Raw genomic sequence first — 22743 nt, forward strand, 5'->3', positions numbered from 1 at the left:
ACTACAAAGGAAAAAGATAAGTAATGTCTTGTGGGACCATTGCTCTCAAACCAATGTGTCTATTGGGTGAAAATAATATAGTTGTATTAAAAAATAAGTAACGTAATTTCTTGTTATGGAGAAAGTGTACTTTAAAACTTTTGTGAGATAGGTTCCCTTTTTATGATAAAAGAAAAAACTAGTGGGGGAGGTGGTGGGTGAGCTTGTTCACATTATTGATCTCAAACTCAAAAAAAGTTAGAGTTACGATAGGTTGATAGTCTGCGTAAAATAAGTTAATATTTTTATAAAGATATAACTCTTTAGTAGTTTCTTTGGTTATGTAAAATTATGTTTATTCACATAAGGCTAAAATTGAAAGAATATTATTAATTCTTAATTATCTGAAATACCACTTATTTTAAAAATAAAGTATAAATAAATATATAGTTGATTTCAATATGTTTAAGATTAAAGTGTAATGTGTAATAATTGTTGTTATAATTATTGTTATTGTATGAAAGGTGGAAGGGTTGTGAAGCATATTTTTTTAATAAAATGAGGATGATTATGAAAGTGGTAAGGTATTGATTCTATAGAATTAGAAGGTAATGAAGGTTACATTCTAATTATGTTTTTTTTAAACGCTCGTATTCTGATTAATTTTATATATATTTAAATATTTTATTAAGTACTTGTTATTATTTATGTATCAACATGAATATCGAATAACACGATTCAAAGTGATAAATGAGTTATGAATGAATTTGTTCAACCTTTTTCTAGCCACACATCATGAGATGTTTGAGAAATTGGTATGATGACTAGATTTAGGGTTGGGCATATGTGATGTTTGAAAAATTGTATGACTATGATTAGTAATTTTGTTGTACTTGTGATAGAGTCATGATGAAGACAACTATTAGGCCATCACCAAAAGAAAATTACCATATCAAAAAGTATGTGGTCTAAATATATTGAGGATTTATTATATTGAATTATATTAAAGAAAATCATCTTTGTGATTCCAACCTAGATCATTTCATTATAATTATAAATAATTAGGTATATTCGAAAATTTAAAATTTATTAGATTATTATAATAATTTCAAATTTTTAAGTAAAGATATAATAATAATTGAACTCGCAATTATAAAGTATTTATAAGTATTTAATAAATTTTTTAGTACTTTTGTAAAATTTAATTAAAAGCTACTTGATCCCATTGAACATGTAGATTATGTTTTAAATGTGTTACTGTCTATACAATGTGAATATGAATTAATTAGATCAACGATGAACAATACAAATATCAAATGATTAAAGAACAAGATGAATATCACTCAAACATATTTTGCCAAAAAATCTCTCTCCCACACACACTATTATAAGGCTATATATATTTTCTAATTGAATATATAGTAGATGTTGAATTCGTCGATAAAAATTCTTCACGCACATAACAAAAACAATTTTTAGTAGCAATAAATATATACATTAACAAAGAATGCTAAAGTCTTTATCGACATTAGTTAATTGTCATTGTATCTAATGTCACTATAGACTTTAGAGACATTTACAAAGAATGTCAATTGACTCTAAATATACATATTTAACGATAATTAAACTATTATCATTGATTAATTATCGTTAAAAAAATTATTGTTAGTGTAGTAACGAAGCAAGATCCAAATTCTACTAGGGAAGAAGGGAAATGGTGGAGGGTTTTGGTGAACATTTGATTTTGAACTGAATAAAGCCTGGCTAGACCAAAGAGAAAAAGATCTTATATTATAAAAATCTTGCAAATGCAGGAATTATATGATTATTTAGTAAAAGAAAAAAAAGTTGGTGATATTTTTCTGGTGAAGGGCAAAAAGGTCATTTTCAGACAGGTAATAGGTATAACAAACTACCTATCTTAAAGTTAATGGGACATTTATTTAACCATTTAAATGACTTATAATTAATATTTTATCTGTTTCAATTTCTTTATCTGATATTATTATTTATCTTGAATTTCTAAAGCAATATTAGTTTTGAGAGGCATAAATACATAAATGTTGTTTTTAGATTGAATTTAGTTGATAATTATGCCCTTTAATTTTGGGTATGCATAAGTAAACATATAAACTTATATAGAGTTAAATAAGTAGAGACACTACATTAAAAATGATCTTTAGTGGAAACTAATTAACGGTAATAGCTTAATTGCTGCTAAATATGTATCTTTAGTGGCAATTAGCATTCTTTATAAATGTCTCTAGCTAAAGCCTACAATGACATTGGATCTGATGACAATTAACTAATTCGGTAAAAGTCTTAGCACTATTTAATTTGTTGCCACTAAAATATGTTTTTGTTGTAGTGCGTCCACTTGACGTTTACGAGGCAATTCACATCCATTACATGGCATTCTAGGTATATTATGCCATATAAGACGTGTGTGTCTATTTGTTCAACTTTATACAAATTTAAGTGTCCACTAGTGCATGTTCAAAATTGAACATAAATATCAGTAAACGCTAAGATAAAAAATATATTTATATATTATGATTTATGTCATTTTGAAATATTTTTTTTGTTTTTCTTAAGACCACTCATTTTAAAACGGAGATAGTAATAAAAGTAGTGAACCATGTTATCAAATTGCATATCTTAAAACTTTTTCTTAATTAAAATAACTCTCTGCATTTATGATACCTTTACCTAACTAGATTATTTTTTGAAAAAATTCAAAGAATAGTAGCTGGGAAATTAACCTAATTATATTTTCTTGAAATTTTGTGAACTTCTGATCCCATTTAATTGTTGTTTCTCACTGATTCCCATGTTTATATATTTTTATTTACTTAATTGGAAAGTCAAATTTCTTTCTTTGCATTTGATTAGTTTCAAATTTTAATACATATACTAGTCCTCGGAACATGCCGTTGCGCGTTTGTCCTCTAATTGACATTAAAAAAATTAATTTATATAAGTAAATATATCATAGTGGAGCATACATATATTTATCGCTAAGTACTTTTGTATGTAAGTTTGGCATAAGAATATAACTCTTCACAAAATATAGCATGAAAATCTTATGTCAGATGTTGGAGGTTTGATATTTTTAAAGCTTCATGATTTTTTTATTATTATTATATAAGAGGAATTAATATATTTTAATTACTATATGTAAGTTTTAATAATAAAAAAGAAATTGGCTATAAGAAGATACGTATAAAAAAAAATATTACAGAATGTCTAGGTGGTGTAACATTAAATTTATAGAAAAAATTACAAGTTCAAACGAAAAGAAAGAAAAGTAAATAAAGACATGACATACATAATAAAAGACATCACATTAAAATATATAGACAAAAATATTGTCATATTAATTGAATTACTTTGTTAGAAGTCGACCTACTATAGACAAAATGTTTCATATGTATAAAAAACTAAAATCATAAAAAAATAAACAGAAAAGAAAGCATAACTATGTTAAAAATACAGATACTTCCTATTTATTGAACTATATATTAAAGGATCTGTATATAAAAAATTAAATATGAATTCTAATACAATAAAATTCAATGTAACATTTGTACTAATTTTTAATTTACATTATTTTTTATTTTATTTTTACTTGTGCACTAATTTTTGCACCTCTCTATAATAGTTAAGTACATGGATTTTATAAACATTTGAGATTACATATAAAAAGGAAAAAGTATAAACATGTTGTTTTAAAAAGATAAATGATTATCGAACAACGAAAAAGACGTAACTACAAATTTTTATCAAAGACTTACTCTTTTACGGGTCTAGTTGTGAAAATATTATGCGGGATTTAACATGCTTATCCTCAAAACAATTAATTATAAATATAAATTGGGAGTAGCTTGATTATATTTATATCCTAAAGATAGAAGAAATGAAGAATATAAAATATTGTAATCAATTACGAAGTTATATTTAAAAACTCAAAAAGATGAAAATATGAAAAATAAAAATTCACTTACAACTTCATAGTGAAGAATATTCATCTTGTAACAAAAAGAAAATAAATATGCATGAAATTTTAAAGAATACAAATATATGAATCAATAAGAATTCTTACAATTACAAGTTGGTAATGAAAATTTTACAAATTTTGTAGACTAACTATTGTAGAATGAAAGATGATCACAAATTCAGATGAAAGAAGGAAATTAAAAAAATGTTGTGTGAGTGTCTTTGATAGACTCTCGATTACCCTCACGTATCTTACAAATTAAAATTAAAGGTTATTAGACTCTTCACCCACACATTTAAGATCTTGCATTAAGTCGAGGTACATGAATATATGATTGCATTTAAATATAACTATTATTTAATATTTAATTAATTAAATAGATATTAATATTTAATTTATTTTAGGGGTAAGATAAAGGTAAAATGATAATCCAACTTTGAGGTTAGGAGCTTCCTACTTATAATAATATATGATATGATACATATGCATGGCAATATTTGATTGGAAAAAAATTTAGAAAGGGAAAAAAAGAGAGATTTTTTTTTTTGAAAGTTGTATTTAAAACAAATTATATAATTAACTCTCTTTGTCATAATTTACGTGACATAGTTTGACCGCACACAAAATTTAATGGAAAGAAGATATTTATAGTCTAAAATAAGCCTAAGAAATTTATGTGGCTAATAATGATTTTATTGAGGATAAAATAAAAAGGATATATCTAATGATTTTAAATATATAAATATATTATTCTTTTGTGGATAAACTTATAAATAAAAAGATTGTTACATAAANGTAACAAAAAGAAAATAAATATGCATGAAATTTAAAAGAATACAAATATAATCAATAAGAATTCTTACAATTACAAGTTGGTAATGAAAATTTTACAAATTTTGTAGACTAACCATTGTAGAATGCAAGATGATCACAAATTCAGATGAAAGAAGGAAATATAAATAATGTTGTGTGAGTGTCTTTGATAGACTCTTCATTACCCTCACGTATCTTACAAATTAAAATTAAAGGTTATTAGACTCTTCACCCACATTTAAGATATTGTATTAAGTCGAGGTACATGAATATATGATTGCATTAAGATCTTGGTTAATGCATGAATTTAACTATAACTATTATTTAATATTTAATTAATTAAATAGATATTAATATTTAATTTATTTTAGGGGTAAGGTAAGGGTAAAATGATAATCCAACATTGAGGTTAGGAGCTTCCCACTTATATATGATACATATGCATGACAATATTTGATTGGAAATAAAATTTAGAAAGGGAAAAAAAGAGAGATTTTTTTTTTGAAAGTTGTATTTGAAAACAAATTATATAATTAACTCTCTTTGTCATAATTTACGTGACATAGTTTAACCGCACACAAAATTTAATGGAAAGAAGATATTTGTAGTCTAAAATAAGCCTAAGAATTTTATGTGGCTAATAATGATTTTATTGAGGATAAAATAAAAAGGATATATCTAAATGATTTTAAATATTTAAATATATTATTCTTTTGTGGATAAACTTATAAATAAAAAGATTGTTACATAAATTGAGACAAAAAAAATAACTTTAAGTGACCTGATGGTGTATATATATATATATATTTTTTTTAAATTTATTTATTTATTTATTTTTATTTTTATTTTTTTACAATATTGTTAATGCATGCAACTTAAAGGCCAGTTTGAATTAGTTTTGTTTGCAAATCTCATTTATGTTTTTTTTTTTTTTGCCTTTTAATGATCTGGTTTGTTGTGCTAAAATTAAAGAAAAAGTTAAATAGGAGAAGTAAAACAGGCTAGTACTTTACAAGTATTTTGTATTTACACAGGATTTAAAGAAGGATTGGATTTTAAGGAGTCTCATGTAGATAGTCTATCTTAATGCAAATATTCTAATGATTATTTTCATGATTTGAACTCGTGACTTATAGGTCACATAAAGATAATTTTATTATTATTTCAAGACTTTCCTCTAGGAATAGGAGTAATATAAACAAAAAATAATTACTCATCCCTCTGTTCATTTTTACCTTTCGAACTCAATTGAATTTAAATTAGTTTAATAAAATTTTAAAAGTTTGAAAATTATATGAAAAATACTATAAGCTACAATCCTCTTCATATTAATCTGATAAAAAATACATTTTAAAATATTGATCAAAATTCATATAGTTTAACTTTCGAGAAGTAAATTATGACAAATAAAAGTGGACGAAAAGAGTAATAATTAAGTGATGTTTCACACTTGGAGTTTACTCAATATATGAATTGGGTATGGTATATTAAGAATATAAAAGTATAATTAATATCTTTCTCCTAAGGTGCAATATTCTTATTTATTTTTTTCTTTTTTTTTTTTCTTTAGCAAACTTAACAACCCTATCTTGATATATTTATAATAAAGTAGTTGAATTCTCACCAAAAAATAACTACTAAAAACCAACTCCATTGTTCTTTACTCCTTGAGGACCACAATTGTATATATATACTTTATTAGGTCAAATTAATATCATTGAAAATTGCCTGTGTTTTTGACCAATGTCACATGTCTCATTAAATTTTTTCTGAAGTAACTTAAAATATAATCTAGTTATCCTCTTATCCTTTCTTTGATTTAAAAATATGACCAATAATGATGTGGGTAACCATGTTTTAATTTTCCCCACATGCCACATTTTTTACTTGGCTTAATCTTAGAATTATGCACTATTAAAAGGAGTAAGTATTTTCTATTACGAATCAATAAAAAATTTATGTGGTAAAATATAATTTTTCCTATTGAACCAGCTTGATTGGATAATACGTAATGAAAAAAGATTCTCATTGAAATACTGTAAAGCTTCTTTAAACTTTTTTTTGAGATAAGGTACAATTACCCTCTAGATTATGACCGAAATTCAAAGACATACAACTTAACTAAATTAAGGTTCTATTACCCCCTAAATCCATTTTTTTAAAATTTTGTACACTTTTTTGGCTTACGTGACATTCAAATATCTCTCATGCGCGTGGAGTCATGGAGTGTGCCACGTAAGCCAAAAGGTGTACAAAATTACAATAAAATTAATTCAGGGGTAATAAGACCTTAGTTTAGTTAAGATGTGTCTCTGAGATTTTGATCATAGTCTTGTACTTTGTCCCTTTTTTATTTTCTCACTTATTCAATCAAAATTATATCACTGAGAATTAATAGCTACTAAACTTAGTGGCAAATTTTAATTAAAAAATAGTGATTTTTTTTTATAGGGAAGAAGGGTTGATTTCGCAAAAATATGATCACTCAACTGATGGTTATAAACTTATAATCTTTGAAAATCATTTTTTTATTTCAATTTTCTTCAATAAAAACGCGACTTTAATTTTGAAATAACGTCTAAAAAAATTAACTCAAATGGATGAGATGGAAATATTGAGGGGATGCCATGACTTCATCCTTTTGGTCAAAATTGTACTTATATCATTAACTTTATTCTTATTTGTTTATCTCCATATATGTTTGCGTGTGCATGCAAATATTTGTCTGTTATAATTGGAAGAAAGAAGCTTACTAATTTTATCGCAAAGTGTTTGACTTATATACACTAAGGATGAAGTATTTAACTTATATACACTAGCGATCTAAAAATAGAAGTTTGTCAAGTTATCTGAAAAGATCTCTACGTGTTATACTTGTGCTAGAAAAACGTAATGATATTTTTTTATACTATCGATATATATAAACTGAACACGATGATAGATTAAGGAGCAAGTGGAAAGTCTCCATAATATGGTTTTTTTTCTCTTTTTAAATGCTTCACGAGAGAAAACATTAAGAAAGACAAATTGGGTGTTTCAATTATGAAGATTTTCTTTTTTTTTGGTGTATTAGGCATATTATTTGATACGTAGCTGGTTGCTTATTGACTTTATTGTCAATTTGCATTTGTTATTATATAGTATTTTATTTTATTTGTTGCACCTACTTTGTCCTTCTTGTTGTTTAACTTTTGCTTACATATTCATCCTTTTTTTTAAAAAAAAAAAAGAATTCTCCAAGATAAAAGGACTTTGATTTTTGAATTCACGTATCGTTGACAGTTCAATACAGAAGACATCTTATGTTAGTAGGGTTTCGAAGAAGGTCTGCACACTTTGGATTACATGTGAACAGTTAACCATAATGCAAGTATTATTGATTGCTTCTACGATTCGAATCGTGGCCTATACGTAGGTCACACAGATATAACTTTATTGTAATTTCAAGATTCTCCTATATGGCTATATCATAAGCGAATTTGGGATTTTAAAGTCATTGAACTCATATTGAGTGTAATCTTATCATACGTATGTATGCTAATATGATTTTTTGTTGTTGCATATGTCAAGGCTAAGTAAATATGTCATTTGAGCTCGCATACCTGCTTAACATGCAATTCGTTGAAATGTTAGTCAGAATTCACTTAGTTACGACAGAAATAGTCAAACATTTAGGAAAAAGGAGAACATTGTTTTTTTTTTCTTTTTCTATTTTGGATGTCCTATAAAAAAAATCCATAAATTGGAACAAAAATCGATTATCTCGAAGAATTGTTTAACAACAATAGGATCTTATTTTCTTGTTAATTACATAAGAAACAAATGGTGAAAAAACACTTCCTTGTTGAAATCATCAATTCTTCATGGATCCAAGGCCCAATAGCTTATTTCAAGGACTCGTGTTCGATAGGCCCAAACCTCAAATTTGGGCCTATTCTCCAACAAGCCCATTCTTAATCTCCTTTATTTGCAAATGAAAATGAGTATGAGTATGGTTGAGGTGGAGGCGGCGATGAAGTTGAAGTTGATGGAAGTGGATTTGGATACACATCTGGTTGAGGTGGAGACGGAGGAGATGATGGTTGTTGTTCAGTTGGAGCCTGACCCTGACCCTGACCCTGACCTTGTGAGTTACAAAGATTTTTGAGTGTGAGAGGAAAAAGCGGGCTTATCGGAAAAATCTTGGGCCAACAATTATCTTCAATATCTATAACAACTTTGCAACATTGAGGCCCAATAGAGTGAAATGGAGCCCCAATAAACTGAAATGGTATTTTGAACAAAGACCCAAATATTTCTTGGACACAATTTGGAGTATTTCTAAGAGTTGCTAGACACTTATCAGCTTCAGGCCCATTAAAACTCCAAAAAAATGGCCCACCATTATTCAGCCCAGATGAGAAGCCCGGCCCAGAACCTGGGGTACCCGAACCAAACGAGAAGGCCCGTCCGGAACCTTGTCCGTTCGAACCAAATGAGAAGGCCCGCCCGTTTCCTTGGACACCCAAACCACCCAAGAAGCCCGGCCCGAAACCTTGGACGCCAACAACATGCCGGAGTCTAGGTTCAATCGCGATTAATAAGCACAGAACGAATATTATTTTCATGTTAATTAAAGAAAAAACTAGAGACATTTTTTTGGGACTATTTTTGCCTCTAGCGATCTTGGTTTAATTTCTCTTTTTATTATGTGAAAATAACGTTACAATTAGCTTTCATTAATTTGCCTAACGCTTTTAAGATTGCAGTTTAATTTAAGAAAGTTAATGACATATTTAATTAAGTGTTCTAATTACATCAAATATTTTCAACTGTTTTCATAAATTTAATCAAGTGAAACAACCCATACATATATTTAATTAGTTCAATTCACCGTTACTCCAATCAATGTGAAATATATTATTTGAATAATCAAGGGCCATAATGGAAGTAGTAAAAACAAATTTACAAATGGCATTCCACAATTAATTGTGTCCTCCCTACCCTCCAAGGCTCCAACCCACCCGATCTTTACCTCCACCCATGTAGCTTCCATTCTTACGGCTCATAATATATGTCTAGATTATATATAAATGATTTCAGGATGTATAATATTTTTTGCATACATACTGAACACAAGAAAATAAGTAAGAAACCCACTTATTATTCTAGAAAATATTTTCCTTCATATAAACTAATCACACTCGTTAATCTCCTTTAATTATATATATCAATCTCAACTAAAGAAACATGATGTTTTACCCTTTTTTAAGGCTAATGCGAGTAATTAAAGAATGTTGTGACATATTTTAAATGACTATTTACGTAATGAGCACTTGAGAATACATATCAATATTTTTTCCCCAAAATTTGAATTGAAGTGCCTAATTAATATGAATACTTTATTATACGTTCAAATGTTCAATTCCAATAAATAGTAATTTGAATATGTAATTGAAATTTATTGGTTTTCACTAAATGATGCATTTACATCTAAGCAATATAATTTTTCATTTCCTTTTAATATTTCATATAACACATATGTGCTAGTATTCATTTAAAGTAAAAAAACTATTCAACAATTTTTAATTGTAAAGTCTAAACTTTGTCTAAGATTTAAATCTCCCATTATTAATTAAAAATTAGATACGTGTAGGAAAAACATGGGGTGTAGTAATGCTACAAATACCTCAATTAAAAGATAATAATGTACGTATAGTTTTTCATAAGCTATGTCGATATTTAAAAGAGTTATTTTAGGAATTCAAAATAATAATTAGTAATTGTTTTTAACTATATTCTTATAATAAAGAACTAAGTATTATTTCTTTTAGACTATTGTCCAAGTCGCATAAGAAGTCCGGATCTTGTCTTGATCTCATGTGGACATTTATTTCATCACCTAGTGCATGCCCAAATACGGATTGGAGAGCGCACACAATCATGAATTGAGAATATATTCACAATCTCTCGACACAGTTTGAGATTGAATATCGAATCCAACGTATCTAATCATGACACCATGATATAATGCCCAAACACTATTATACGAACTGAAGAGTGCACAATCATGAATTTGGAGTATATTCACAATCCTTCGACACAGTTCCAATCATAATAAACTTGAACCCCATTCCCAACATGCAACTTTGATATGATGAGACATATATTTTGGACAAATTTAATCTAAAAGTTAGTTCTATGAGGATTGTACAAGACATGCATAGAAATAATTTTTCTCATTGTTTTGACACTTAATAAAACATATTGTAAGAATATTTTAGATCAGTAATAATATTTCGTATTAAAACATATGATCACTTCACAATCATGTTAATATAGCAACCTTTTACCATCATTTTAAATATATAACATTTAAAATTTATCGACTTGACTAATATGACAAGTTTTTGAAGGCTCAAATTAATGGCGGAGGGAATGTAATTTCTTGATGAATTAAAATTTAGGTTAGCCATTGTAATATAGAGAAGTATGAGGACTGGTTTTTGTTAGTAGTATTCTTAGAATAGGACTTTGGTGGAATGGATATATTAGGATGTGGGAGTTTGGTATTTATATATGTGGACGCAAGAGATTTTTGTCTATAAAGTATTTTATAATAACATATTTAATATAATTAGTGTAATGATATTAAATGTAATTAAACATTTTTATAATACATTCAAATTAAACTTGCTATATGTTCAGAGTATAAGTATTTAATTTAATAGTAAAGAGAGTTTATTGCATAAGCAGTTTTTTTTATTTACACTTTGTATCTTTTTTATTTTTAGGATAAGAGATCCAAGACTGCTACTCTTTAAGTACACACATGATAAATCTCGCTTCAATATAATAGTCCACAAATCATACAGAAGAGACAAATCGTACTAGACAACCACTGTATAATGAGCTCGATTGAGAAAATATACTGGATGGTCATCATTACACATTGTTGATTCAGACATGTTTTGAATATTGTACTAAAGAAAACAATTTCAGGGGAAAAAAATACAGAGTTAGATTGTCCAATATATATTATTCAATTCATAATAATTGATCGTTAAAATCATCTATTTTTTTTTTGTCTTCCAAAATTAGTTCACTTTAATGGATCTTAGTCGAATTTTGTAAATTCTGATGAAAACTACTAACATTAACAAGTTTAATTTAAGAAAATATAGTTAAACACTAATTTAAAAGCTTGACTTATTTAAAATTTGACCCACCTTAAAACCAACAATACACCATATCCTCATATAAATCCCACAACAACCAAGCGGAAAATGTTATGAAGATAAACAAACATAACTTGACTCGAACAATACCAACAACTAAGTCTACATTCTAAAAAAGGTTGAGATTGACTATATAAACCATCACTCTTCGCAATACCATAAGTCAATCTCAATCCCATAATTGAAATTGAAGAAAAATAGACTCCCAAAACACAAGAGACTATTATGACAATTGATTGTAACTAGGTATAAATAGTCCGAGAACGGATAGGCAAGGTAAGCTTGCGATGTAACACATGGTTGTTCTTGAGTAGAGAGTTTTTCAAAGGGCGACGAAATTGATCATATGCAAAGGGATAATTAAGTTTAAAAAGATTTTCCTTATTAATTCCAACGCACATATCCTTAACAAATTGAGGAATAAACACGTTTAGTGAATTAACACCCTCAAAGGTACATTTACTTGAAACATCATTGATAGCCTTGCAACACTTATTACCAATGGCAACAAGGTCCATAGAACCATCCCCTAAGTTTCCTCCAAGAATCGCGGAGACCTTATAACCACACACCATTGTTTCTTCCATGGCCATCCAACATTGTGGCATCGCGTAAAATTCAGACAAGTCAATAGATGGAGCATGCCATAGAAGTCCCGGTTGGATTAACATTGAAAAAGATAATATCAGAATCAAAATTAGGCATGGAAATGAAGATAATATTGAAACCATTTTTTTTTTTTGTGTGTGTAAGGGAAATTGTCTAGTGAATTGGATTCTTGAAAATTTAGTGAGAAGAAAGGGTGGTAATGTATGAATTAGATTATGAAGTTGTGATTAACATTCTCCTTAAATAGGAGTTTATAAAACTTAGGTGTAGTATCTAATAAATTCTATTTATGAAGTTTAGGTACTAAAGGATGAGCATAAATTGACTGTCAAATTGTTTTTACATGTCACATTATTTATGTTGTTATTAGTTTTACAAGACACGTGATTATTATTGTGATAATTGCATTTAATTAATGATAATAGTTTTCAAATTTCAGTCAAATTTTAAAATACAAATAGTCAAAACAAACTCATTCACACTTGCATTACATTGAATTATATGAATTATCATTAAATATAAATTACTTTTTTCTATCATAGTTTATGTGATATTTTTTTATAAAAAGATTTAAATTTATGTGACCTTTGACCATAGAAACTCATTCACACTTACATTACATTGATTTTTACTCTTATGGATTTATTATCATTAAATATAAATTACTTTTTATATCATAATTTATGTGGCACTTCCCTCTTTTATGATTTAAATTATTCGAGCTACTGAGCTTTGATCAACATTTAAAATATATAAATTTTTCGTCATATTTACATGAAAAATTTATGACGATAATTACATTCTTTTTCTATTTTAATTTATTTGTTTTATTTTTTTATTCTATTTAAAAAAATATTTCTTTTATTTTTTTGACAACTCATTAATTTACGAATCAAGTTAAAATTCAGACAATCAAATTAAAACACAAAAAATACTGTTTTAAAAAGAAGATCGAAAAATGGCCAATTAACACTATTTCTACGATCACCAAACTCATTTGGCCATTTGGGTATTGGGAAGATAATTTAGAAGTAGCTTAACCAATACTATTGCTTTTCAAATTTAGATTTTCAATATTTTAAAATTAGGTATTTATTTATAGTTTATTATTTTTTAAAAAAGAAAAATTGACCTTTAGAATTAAAATGATAGCGATTATTGTTTATTAAGTCGTTCGAAAGAGAACAAAATGAAAAAAATATGCACCATTTTTTGCTTTGTTTAATTAACAATAACAACATCAACATACCAATAACGTAATTTCACAAGGGGACTTGTGGAGGATAGTGTGTAGTGTGTACGAAGCCTTATTCATATATTGTGAGTAAAGTGGCTGTTTTTAATCAGAGATTTAAGTAACACATATCATAAACAAGTATGAAAAGTAAATACAATAGTAAAAACGTATGCTAAATATTTAAGAGAAGAGAACATAATTTTTTTTTAAAACGATGAACTAAGATTCAAGTGGAATGTTTTATTGAATTAACATTTTTCTATCACGATACATATTGTTCTACAAAATTAGTATTAGAAGTCTAGCTAGTGGCAGGACTAACAACGTGTTAATCATGATTATTTTCTGAAAGTCTTTGAGCTAATAGCTTTATGAAATGAAACATTTTATGGTAATAGTCGATAATTACTTTTAAGATAAGGTTTTATTGAATTAATATTAGAAATTCTAGTAATGAGAGGACTAACAACCTGATTTTCAGAAACTCTTGGGCTAATAGTTTTATGAAATATAATACCTCGTGATAGTAGTCCAGGATTACCTCTAAGATAAGGTCTCTTCGGTACTATCGAATTAGTATTAGAATTCTTGCTAACTGGAGGACTAACAACATGATTTTTAGAAACTCTTGGGCTAATAGCTTTATGAAATGTAATACCTTGTGGTAATAATCCAGGATTACCTCTAAGGTAAGGTCTCTTCGGTATTATCAAATTAGTATTAAAATTTTTGCTAACGGAAGGACTAACAACATGATTTTCATAAACTCTTGGGCTAATAGCTTTATAAAATGTAATACCTCGTGGTAATAATCCAAGATTACCTCTAAGGTAAGGTCTCTTTGGTACTACTGAATTAGTATTAGAATTCTTGCTAACGAAAGGACTAACAACATGATTTTCAGAAAATCTTGGGCTAATAGCTTTATGAAATGTAACACCTCGTGGTAATAGTCCAGGATTACCTCTAAGGTAAGGTCTCTTCGGTACAATCGAATTAGTATTAGAATTCTTGCTAATCGGAGGACTATCAACATGATTTTCAGAAACTCTTGGGCTAACAGGTGTATGAAATGTAACACCTCGTGTTGATAGTCCAGGATTACCTCTAAGGTAAGGTCTCTTCGGTACTATCGAATTAGTATTATAATTCTTGCTAATGGGATGACTAGCAACATAATTTTCAGAAATTCTTGGACTAATAGCTTTATGAAATATAACACCTCGTGGTAATAGGCCAGGATTACCTCTAAGATAAGGTCTTTTCGGAATTCTTGTAAGTTCGGATTGTACTAAAATAGCTCCACATGTTATTATGAAGAAAATGAGGGGGGAAATGAAGAATTTTTGCACCATTTTGCTATACAAAAAGTGTAATGAAAAATTAACTTTTGCTTGGAAATTTGGAATTTTTATAGTTATATTTGCTTGGAATTTTGGACTTGTGATTTATATAATGTTCATGTATGTAAAGCATTTACTATATCTACTAAATGCAATAAGCAGATTAACAGCCTTGTTAATGAAAACAGTTTCAGTACTGGTATTAATTGTGGTTCTACAATTAAGTTACAATTTTGAGAATATAATAAATAAATTATTTTTATATTTATTAAACACAAAAAATTGTATTTGGTTTGGTTTGGTTTTGACTATTGAATATGTTACAATAGACAAGTAAAAAAGAAAACTATTTTAAAAAAGAAAATTATTTTTAATATTATGAACAAATAAAAATGAATGAAGATATTACAAAGCAATAAAATTAGCAAGAAATGATTCTTAAAATAGAAAATTAGTAATTGGTTGGCTAAGATGGGCTAAAAACCGGGTTATAACACAACTTGTCCAATATAATTCTTATTAAGTTTAAATTTCTTTATTTGTTAATTTTTAAAATCATTATGGCTATATACTCCTGTAACATAAAAAAATTTTAAAAAACTTTTTGATAATAGTTTGAAAGGTTTATCATTAGTGAATTTGAGTTACATATTCACTTAATTTTTAATTAAATAGACTGAATTAATTAAGTAAAATTGATTGAGCGAATAAATAAACGGGTTAATAACCTGTCTTAACTTAAGCAAATTTAATGAGTCGTATTTTTATAAGCTAATTTTATCACTCTAGTGACAATCAAGATTGAACACCTACTAAATTTCTACCCTATCCCTCACACTTAGTTTGGATAGTTGTTAGTATCGTTTCATAATGTATTATATTGTATTGTATTGTTTTAATGAATACAATGTTTGGATAGATTGTATCGTTCTTCGTCGTTACATGCCCAATTTGAATGATAAACCTATAAGAAAAGTAAGGTATGAGGTAGAGCTACTATGAAAATGTAGAGTAAAACATTAAATATACTTATAAAATAATAAATAAAGACAAATGAGAAGAAAATATTAATGTAATGACGTGATCACATCAAATTGACCGTTACATAAAATGAGTGTTTTCATCATTACATAAGAATGAATTTAAACAATACGATACAATAAAATTTAAGTAACAAACAAAACAAATATTGTATTCAATCTCCATATCTTGTAGTGTGAAGAAGATGTCTTCAGTAAACTACACATGAACTATGTTCTATCTAATCCCCTCTTCACAAAACTTCTTTGATATACTCGTACAACTCGTAGCATCCACTTTAGCCAATCAGTGAATCTTTTTATCACTTGTCCGAACTAATTCAACCTCATTCTCAAATCTTTTCCATCACGAAAGTCACTCCGAAGCAAAATTTGGAGTATTTCCACAATTATAAGATACCCAAAGGTCTCATTATGAAAATTAAAACTTCCACCTTTCTTCATATAATTAAAAAAAAATGAGCTTTCGCTTGAGATATACGAAATAGAAATGCTGAGAAGAAAACCCAGCAAAATCGAAGTCAAAATCGAAGACAAAGAAGAACTCGAAGAAGCTCGCAAACGCGCCGCCCTCATCGCCGCCTCTTCCTCCACCAGTACCACCACCGCTACCGGCGGCGCTTCCACAGCCGGTGCCTCCTCTCTCCTCCAACACTTCGACCGCTCAACAGTCGATCCCTCCTCCAAAAACAACCGCATCGGCCTCAATTAATGGAGGTTGAAGTGAAGCTCCGATTGCCGGATTCAGCAGCACATCAGAAGGTTCTCTCACTTTTCTCATCGTACCACAAAAAAACACACCACCAGCGTAACACTTTCTTCGATGGCGCTGCCGGGGAGTTGAGCTCGCGCCGGGCTGTTCTCCGGCTACGATTCTATGAGAATTCGGAGAACGTGAAATGCATGGTGTGTCTCAAGGCTAAAGCTGTAATTATCGACGGTGTTAGCCGAGTGGAAGAGGATGAAGAGGAATTAGATCCGAAAATTGGATATGAATGTGTTTCTAACCCTAGAAAACTAATGGAGGTAGATTCTAGGGTTTTGAAAAGGGCAAGAGAGGAATTTCACGTTGGGGAGGAAGGGTTTATTGGATTGGGTGAGTTTAAGAATGTGAGGAATGTGTTTGAGTGGTGTGGTGTGGAATTGGAGGTAGATGAGACTATGTATGACTTTGGGACTTGTTATGAGATTGAATGTGAAAGCTTGGAGCCAGAGAAAGTTAAAGCAATGATTGAGGCATTTTTGAAGGACAATGACATTGATTACAGCTATTCACAAGTGTCAAAGTTTGCTACTTTCCGGGCCGGAAAGTTGCCTTAGTAAGTGAATCTTGTAGTACTTGATTAATTATCCAATATTGTTGCATCTTCTATGTGTCTGTTGTGATTTACATGTATTTGAATGGTGTATGTGTGCATTTGTGTGAAGTAATCTTGGATACACATGATCTGATGTTATGCTTGATAAATTGGCGGATGGAATGAAATTCGTAAAGTTTGTCTATGATTAGTGTTAGGAAGTATTTCATTGGTAAAGTTATTATATAAAAGAGTAGAAAACTGTTGCAATCTATTACATAGAGAGCTTCATTACAACTGTGTAATGAGCCCAAAAAGTCTAAAAAGGGTTGGTTAAATATGAATAATGTTACAAAACGATGCTACTTGCCGGGCTAAAATAGGGAATTCTGACACGCGTGAAGTGAGAGTTAGAGATTAATGAACACCGTTTCTTTTTATAGACATTTGCATTGGCTAAGTGATTGTACAGGCAGATGAAGGAGAATCTCTGTCAATAGTCCTTCAATAGAAAACACTACATTTGCAAAAAAGGTTATGATCTTCTTTTTGCTCTTTGGCATTTTGTATCTGTTGTAGTATTTTGGAATCGAAATGGCCATTTTAAAGCTCAATTTTTTTCTGCAAAAGATTGATCTTGCAGAGAAAGTTTCCTCTTTTTGGGTTGTTGGATTTTTATTTGATTCCTTAAATGCAATTTGATAAGCAACTGAAAAGTCATTGCAATAGTTTAATACATGATGATTAAAAAACTGTGGAGTTGATTAAGCCTAGTTCATTCTATAATTTAGTTTAATACCCTCTCAATTATAAGGGCAAGTGTAATGGCAATATTAGAATTGAAATGAAAAGAAGGAAAAGAGCCAAAAACATACCTGATCTATTTGAAACAGGTTAGCATTACCCTCCGTTATGTCGTGACTCAAAAATGCCTCAATTTGGATTAGTTCAAGGACAAATTTTGATACATGAGTGAACATTATAGAGTGCTAGCGATTACTTGTGATTGAGCTCTTGGAGGTTTTGTTTGTGCAATATGGTAAAATGATAGTAACAGGCTTGCGATGCACTTCTCAATTGCCAATGGTTTTACAAAAACCTATGGAAATTGCAATTGTACCAAGTGTTGTGATATTTTAACGTTCAGCATGATTAGTTTCTCCAATTGTACTGGATTTCCTGCATTTTCTTTGGCGCTTTCCATGTTTTGTGAACAAAGTGAAATCTGAACACCACGACATTATGTCGGGCATCAATTCATATCACTTGATTTCTTGTGGTGATGTCAATTTAGGTGACTATAACCCGCTACATTTCTATTACACTGCAGGTTTACCTTCTAGATGGTACCATATCTCGAAGGCTTGAAGTGTTCATTGCCTCAATATTTTGCAGTTTAAGGCTTACCATCTGGCATATGTTTGAGAAGACTTGACAGACATGAAATAATATTGTGGTTTCCTAATCACTTACCCTCCTGCTGATAAGAGTTTCACTAAACCTCTTGAATATTAGTTTCTTATTTTATTTTTGGAGTACTATTTTGAACATCAACTTCTATTTGGGGAAATGGAGTATGAAGCTTAATTTGGACTTTATGTTTCTCACCTATCTCTTTTTCAATCTGTTTGGAAATGCTTTATTTGAAACCAATGGTCTATCAGAAGCAACCTCTCTATCTCTATGCGGTAGAGGTAAGGTCTTCGTACACTCTACCCTCCTCCCTAGACCCCACTTGTGGATTATATTGGGTATGTTGTTGGCTGATTTGTCATCTTTCAATGCTAGCTTTGTTAGTTCTGGTTACTTTGATCATTACGCTATAGATTTTTTGACAAGATTTAAAATAAATTATTGATGCAACATATCATAAAATTTAAGTAACAATCAAACCAAACATTATATTTAAACTAACAATCATCCAAACAAGCCGTTGTTAATATTCCCCGAAGTTAAAGGAGCGAGCAACAACAACGACGTGAGGTGCTTGTGTACTTACTTACCAACAATAGGTAGATTCAATGTACTGGTAAGTGTTTGATCTATCAAAATGCAGACACCAAGCAAATGCATCATGAACTCCATTGTCAAAATCCCAGAGCTTGTAGAATGACTTATCCACCAAGTTGTAACGTAGTATAACCATTCCAGGAATATGCAAAATCAAGAATGAATCCTCTTCTTTATCTCCCCTTACAACATCTAGCACAGCCATGCCATAGTAATGAAAATCTGTTGTCTGGAGAAAACCTCGAATTATATGAGGAAATGCCAACACAACGTCTTCAAAATTCACCTCGTACTTCAAGAACCACCCTGTACCATCATGTTTCATCTCGTAGACATTGTACAAAGCTAAGTTCTGGCGATTCACTTGTATGAGGTGCAAATGGCCATAAGACTCCCCGAAGTAGACGATCCTGTAATCATCCTCTTCATGATCTTGGACTTCAGGTATGGCAACCTCTTCAAACTTTTCTTGTTCTACGTTGAAACGTTTGATACATGACACATAAATGGCTCCATTCCAGTAAACTAGTCTTGTTTTTGAAACATATATCGTAATGTCTAGGAAAAGTTTGTCCAGAAACTCTCCATTTCTTATGTTCAGATGAGTAAATCTCTATCTGGTGATTTGCAGGTTCAAGTTTAGAAATTTGGAGGGAGATAACTTTGTAATGAGATGATTTCCATGGATCAAAGGCTAAACTCATTCCGATAACATCCCCTGATAATGGTCTAGGAAGTGTGACGAATTGTTGAGTAGTTGGGTTGAATATGTAGTAGTTTTCATCAAACGTGAACGGATTATGAACTGTATGACAGAGCAAAAGTCCATTGCAAGATTGCGATATCATGATTTTAGGATTGTGATGATCATGTTGTAGAAAAGGGAACTTTTGTAATGGTGTTGGAATTGGGTTTTCCAGGCTAAATGACACAAACTTGTGATAAGGGTTAGTTAAAAATGAAGAGTGGTACAAAAAAAGGCCACTTGCAGGGCGAAAACAGGGGACTCTGAGGCGCGTAAACTGAGGGCTAGATATTAAACAAAGCCATTTTCGCGATACACATTTGCAACGAACGAGTGATTTTACAGGGAGATGAAGGAGGATCTCTGTCAATAGTTCTTCATTAGAAAACACTACATTCGCAGAAAATGCTATGATCTTCTTTTTGCTTTTTGACATTTTGTATCTGTACACAGTGTAATTCCACGAGTGGAGTCTGAGGAGGGTAGGATGTATGCAAGTCTTACCTCTACCTGCATGGTATAGAGAGACTGTTTCTGATAGACTCTCGGTTATGTTGAATCTAGTGTAGAATATTGGAACTTGAAATGGCCATTTTAAAGCTGTTTTTTTTTTGTGTGTGTGTTTTGCTGTAAAATTGAGCTTGTAGAGGAAGTTTCCTTTTGATATTCTTTTATTTTATTGATTTATCAAATGGAATTTAATATGCAACTTAAAAGTCAATGCTATATATAGTTTACAATACATGAGGATTAAGAAAATTGTGGAGTTAGATTAAGCTAAGTTCATGTTAAACTTTTGATTTAAATACTACTCAATTGTAAGGGTCAAGTGTAGTGGCAATATTAGTTTTTAAAAAATGAAAGAGAAAGGGTCAAAAAAATATTTCTGAATTAATCGAAATAGGTTTAACTTTACCCTCCGTTATGTTTCAAAACTGTTTTACAACTAGTCAGATAGCTCATAAATATCTTTCTTATTAATGGTAACTTCAAAACAAGGATAAATAAATTAATTTTAATTTTTAAAGTAAAATTAGATATTCTCGTCCATTCAAAATATAGATATTTTTCGTAGCTCTCCAATTTATTTTTTGACTATAGAAGTGCCAGCAAGGTTAATGGATGCTACAACTAATTGCTTTGACTTTGCCTGATCATCAAACATCAAATATTCAACTTTTAATAATTCAATATCTTTTCGTTAAATTTGACCGGTTCAATATTTAAAATTTTATTATTTAAATTTATTTCATTTTTAAAATTTTAACTTCAATTGTTTCCCCTTACTATACTTCATATCGAAGATATTGAGATCAGTTAATTCGTTGATTATATATACTTACATCATTCATTAATAGTTTTAATATACACATTTTATTTTTATTATAATAGAAAATTCAATAAAGTTTATTTTCTACAACGACTAAACCTACCTATCAAAGTGATTTGGACTATCTATACTTCCACTATTTTTTGACTGTCTACATTTTCATTTTTTTTTAGCTTCATACCCTCTGAGTGGATCTAGGATTAAAATTTTATTTTGTATATATAATAGGATATTGAATCCACTTGTCACGAAACTAGAAGCTTCTCGTCTTTTAAGCGAATTCAATAATTTATATGTTGAGAAAAAATAATTTATTTTCATCACATTTGCATATATAGTATAGTTTTTTTAGGTAATTTAATTGATTGAGTTTCCATTTGGACCATGTACCTCCACTCCACCTCCAAATATTAAGAGATTCATAATTTGCTAAGCAGATTACTTAAGACATTCTTAAAAAGGGAAGGAAACTACTCACTCCGAGGGAGGCAGAAAGCTACCGCTTCTAAACTGAACTAGATACATGACCCCGTGCCAGCACGGGGCCCAATATCCGTTTGTCTCATATTAATTGATTACTTTTCATTTGCATGGTACCGAAGAAATTATAAATAAGAAAATAACTTTACTAATTCAACCCTTAAAAATATTTGTGAGAATTTTACAAACAAATGTGACACTTTCAAAAGGAATTAACGGCAAGGGTAATATAGGAAAATTTTAAATAATGTTTTGTTGATTTAGTAAGATATCAACTAATATGAGACAACTATTTTTAGAATAATAGTCAATTAATATGGGAGAAGGAAGTGTCATAGAACTTGAAAAGTTAGCCAAATTTTTATATGATTTTAAGTTGTTAGTACTTTTTATATAATTTTAAAAATAATATATATTACTCTCTTTGTTTCAATTTACGTGGCATATATAGAATTTCAAAAATTAATCATTTTTTATATGTCTTTTAAATATTTAACGTAATTTTCAGATCATCTATGTTACTTCTCCTGTCCCAATTTATGTGGCACTGATAAAATTTTTTTAAAATCAAGTAATTTTTTATATGTATTTTATACTTTTTAAATTGTTAATTATTGTGATTTAAAAACAGCCATGTTGAAAATT

The 22743-nt window shown here is 29.3% G+C and overlaps 2 protein-coding genes and 1 pseudogene across 3 annotated transcripts; 1 reads left to right on the plus strand and 2 right to left on the minus strand.

The window, feature by feature from the left end:
• Window positions 1-8742: 8742 nt before the first annotated feature.
• On the minus strand, window positions 8743-9423 carry LOC125877001 (uncharacterized). Its single transcript, XM_049558304.1, has one exon. The coding sequence runs from the start codon at window positions 9421-9423 to the stop codon at window positions 8743-8745; it is 681 nt and encodes a 226-aa protein (XP_049414261.1).
• Window positions 9424-16677: 7254 nt separating this feature from the next.
• LOC125876725 (triphosphate tunnel metalloenzyme 3) lies at window positions 16678-19144 on the plus strand. 2 transcript variants are annotated; one of them, XM_049557956.1, is made up of 2 exons: window positions 16678-17554; window positions 18864-19144. In XM_049557956.1, coding segments are annotated over exons 1-2 (609 nt in total). In that variant the 5' UTR covers window positions 16678-16946; the 3' UTR covers window positions 18865-19144. The 2 variants fall into 2 exon arrangements, with proteins under 2 accessions (XP_049413913.1, XP_049413914.1); XM_049557957.1 differs by lacking the exon at window positions 18864-19144 and having other exon boundaries at window positions 16678-17738.
• A 354-nt stretch (window positions 19145-19498) lies between these two features.
• Window positions 19499-20872, minus strand: LOC125876512 (F-box protein At5g07610-like; annotated as a pseudogene).
• Window positions 20873-22743: the final 1871 nt, after the last annotated feature.

Source organism: Solanum stenotomum, chromosome 9 (assembly GCF_019186545.1).
Source record: "Solanum stenotomum isolate F172 chromosome 9, ASM1918654v1, whole genome shotgun sequence".
Taxonomy (NCBI): Eukaryota; Viridiplantae; Streptophyta; class Magnoliopsida; order Solanales; family Solanaceae; genus Solanum; species Solanum stenotomum.